This window comes from Procambarus clarkii, chromosome 81 (genome assembly GCF_040958095.1).
Source record: "Procambarus clarkii isolate CNS0578487 chromosome 81, FALCON_Pclarkii_2.0, whole genome shotgun sequence".
Lineage (NCBI taxonomy): Eukaryota > Metazoa > Arthropoda > Malacostraca > Decapoda > Cambaridae > Procambarus > Procambarus clarkii.
The window spans coordinates 4,171,602-4,174,711 of record NC_091230.1 but is presented as its reverse complement, the minus strand read 5'-3'; the positions used below and the strand labels follow the sequence as shown (position 1 = coordinate 4,174,711).

Below are 3,110 nucleotides of genomic sequence, written 5' to 3'. Positions count from 1 at the left end.
GTTGATCCTTAATTTTTAACTTACTGTGTTGAAAAAAAATCCCAAATTTATTTTCATTTTTTTTCATTTTCAAATTACGTCCAAATTCGGCCATACAGGCATACGGCCAAAAGCGACGTTCTTTTTAAGAGGACAGGTTGTTTAATTATATTTGGGAGGTCATTCCACAATTTGGGATCCATGATTTGCATAGCATTTCTGTTTTGATTGAGACTCACTTTAGGAATATTAAAAATATATTTGTTTCTCCTATGGTGACTGTGAGCCCTCTAAACTATTACATATTATAATTATTAGAAGACTATTACAGCCTTCTAGGAAACACTTAAGGTCAGGATTGGCATTGTAGTTCAGAATTGTATAGACATGGAGAACGCTTGAGAGTATATGCAGAGACTCGATATTGAACATGTTACGTTAATTAAAGTACTGCGGAAATGCCCAGCTGATCCACTACTAAACACAACATACCCAGCTGATCCACTACTAAACACAACATACCCAGCTGATCCACTACTGAACTTAACATACCCGGCGGATCCACTGCTAAACACAACATACCCGGCTGATCCACTACTAAACACAACATACCCAGCTGATCCACTACTGAACACAACATACCCAGCTGATCCACTACTAAACACAACATACCCAGCTGATTCACTACTGAACACAACATACCCAGCTGATCCACTACTAAACACAACATACCCAGCTGATCCACTACTGAACACAACATACCCAGCTGATCCACTACTAAACACAACATACCCAGCTGATTCACTACTGAACACAACATACCCAGCTGATCCACTACTAAACACAACATACCCAGCTGATCCACTACTAAACACAACATACCCAGCTGATCCACTACTGAACACAACATACCCAGCTGATCCACTACTAAACACAACATACCCAGCTGATCCACTACTGAACACAACATACCCAGCTGATCCACTACTAAACACAACATACCCAGCTGATCCACTACTGAACACAACATACCCAGCTGATCCACTACTGAACACAACATACCCAGCTGATCCACTACTAAACACAACATACCCAGCTGATTCACTACTGAACACAACATACCCAGCTGATCCACTACTAAACACAACATACCCAGCTGATTCACTACTGAACACAACATACCCAGCTGATCCACTACTAAACACAACATACCCAGCTGATTCACTACTGAACACAACATACCCAGCTGATCCACTACTAAACACAACATACCCAGCTGATCCACTACTGAACACAACATACCCAGCTGATCCACTACTAAACACAACATACCCAGTTGATTCACTACTGAACACAACATACCCAGCTGATCCACTACTAAACACAACATACCCAGCTGATCCACTACTAAACACAACATACCCAGCTGATCCACTACTGAACACAACATACCCAGCTGATCCACTACTAAACACAACATACCCAGCTGATCCACTACTGAACACAACATACCCAGCTGATCCACTACTAAACACAACATACCCAGCTGATCCACTACTAAACACAACATACCCAGCTGATCCACTACTGAACACAACATACCCAGCTGATCCACTACTAAACACAACATACCCAGCTGATTCACTACTGAACACAACATACCCAGCTGATCCACTACTAAACACAACATACCCAGCTGATCCACTACTAAACACAACATACCCAGCTGATCCACTACTGAACACAACATACCCAGCTGATCCACTACTAAACACAACATACCCAGCTGATCCACTACTGAACACAACATACCCAGCTGATCCACTACTAAACACAACATACCCAGCTGATCCACTACTAAACACAACATACCCAGCTGATCCACTACTGAACACAACATACCCAGCTGATCCACTACTAAACACAACATACCCAGCTGATCCACTACTGAACACAACATACCCAGCTGATCCACTACTAAACACAACATACCCAGCTGATCCACTACTAAACACAACATACCCAGCTGATCCACTACTAAACACAACATACCCAGCTGATCCACTACTGAACACAACATACCCAGCTGATCCACTACTAAACACAACATACCCAGCTGATCCACTACTGAACACAACATACCCAGCTGATCCACTACTAAACACAACATACCCAGCTGATTCACTACTGAACACAACATACCCAGCTGATCCACTACTAAACACAACATACCCAGCTGATCCACTACTAAACACAACATACCCAGCTGATCCACTACTGAACACAACATACCCAGCTGATCCACTACTAAACACAACATACCCAGCTGATCCACTACTAAACACAACATACCCAGCTGATCCACTACTGAACACAACATACCCAGCTGATCCACTACTGAACACAACATACCCAGCTGATCCACTACTGAACACAACATACCCAGCTGATCCACTACTGAACACAACATACCCAGCTGATCCACTACTGAACACAACATACCCAGCTGATCCACTACTGAACACAACATACCCAGCTGATCCACTACTAAACACAACATAAAAAAACGCCACATTTAAGTCAATGTGCTTATGAGTAAACATGATCAAAGTCAAAATATAAAAAAATAAAACAACCGTTACTGTAATAAAAGCAACATAAAACCTAACACCTGCTGTACCACTGTTTTAACACCTGCCGTACACCTGTCTTAACACCTGCCATACACCTGTCTTTCACACGTAAAATATTATTGACATAACAAATGAAACAAAGATAAACACAAAATATAACTCAATTACTCGGACTTGTACACAACAATATAGCAATAAAAGAAAGTTATATTACCAAACCCATGAATATTACCAAACTTCCTGGCCAGTTTCTTAAGGCCAGTGGATTGGAATATGATAGAAACAACTTGACCACCATTAACATAATAGAGAGAGCAGCTTCTGTCACTAGCAGGAATGGATCTGGACTACTAATCATATGAGACGTCAACCACGAAAAGATAGATTGGGAGAACAGAGACCCACATGGAGGACCAGATACATGGAGAGCTAAGCTGCTGGACGTGGCAACAAGAAACTTTCTAATCCAACACATCAAGGGACCAACAAAAATGAGAG

General features: G+C 41.6%; 1 protein-coding gene across 1 annotated transcript; it reads right to left on the bottom strand.

Annotated features, from left to right (window-relative positions):
- Positions 1-350: 350 nt before the first annotated feature.
- LOC123748898 (mucin-19-like) lies at positions 351-2,582 on the bottom strand. Its single transcript, XM_045731017.2, has one exon. The coding sequence runs from the start codon at positions 2,580-2,582 to the stop codon at positions 351-353; it is 2,232 nt and encodes a 743-aa protein (XP_045586973.2).
- Positions 2,583-3,110: the final 528 nt, after the last annotated feature.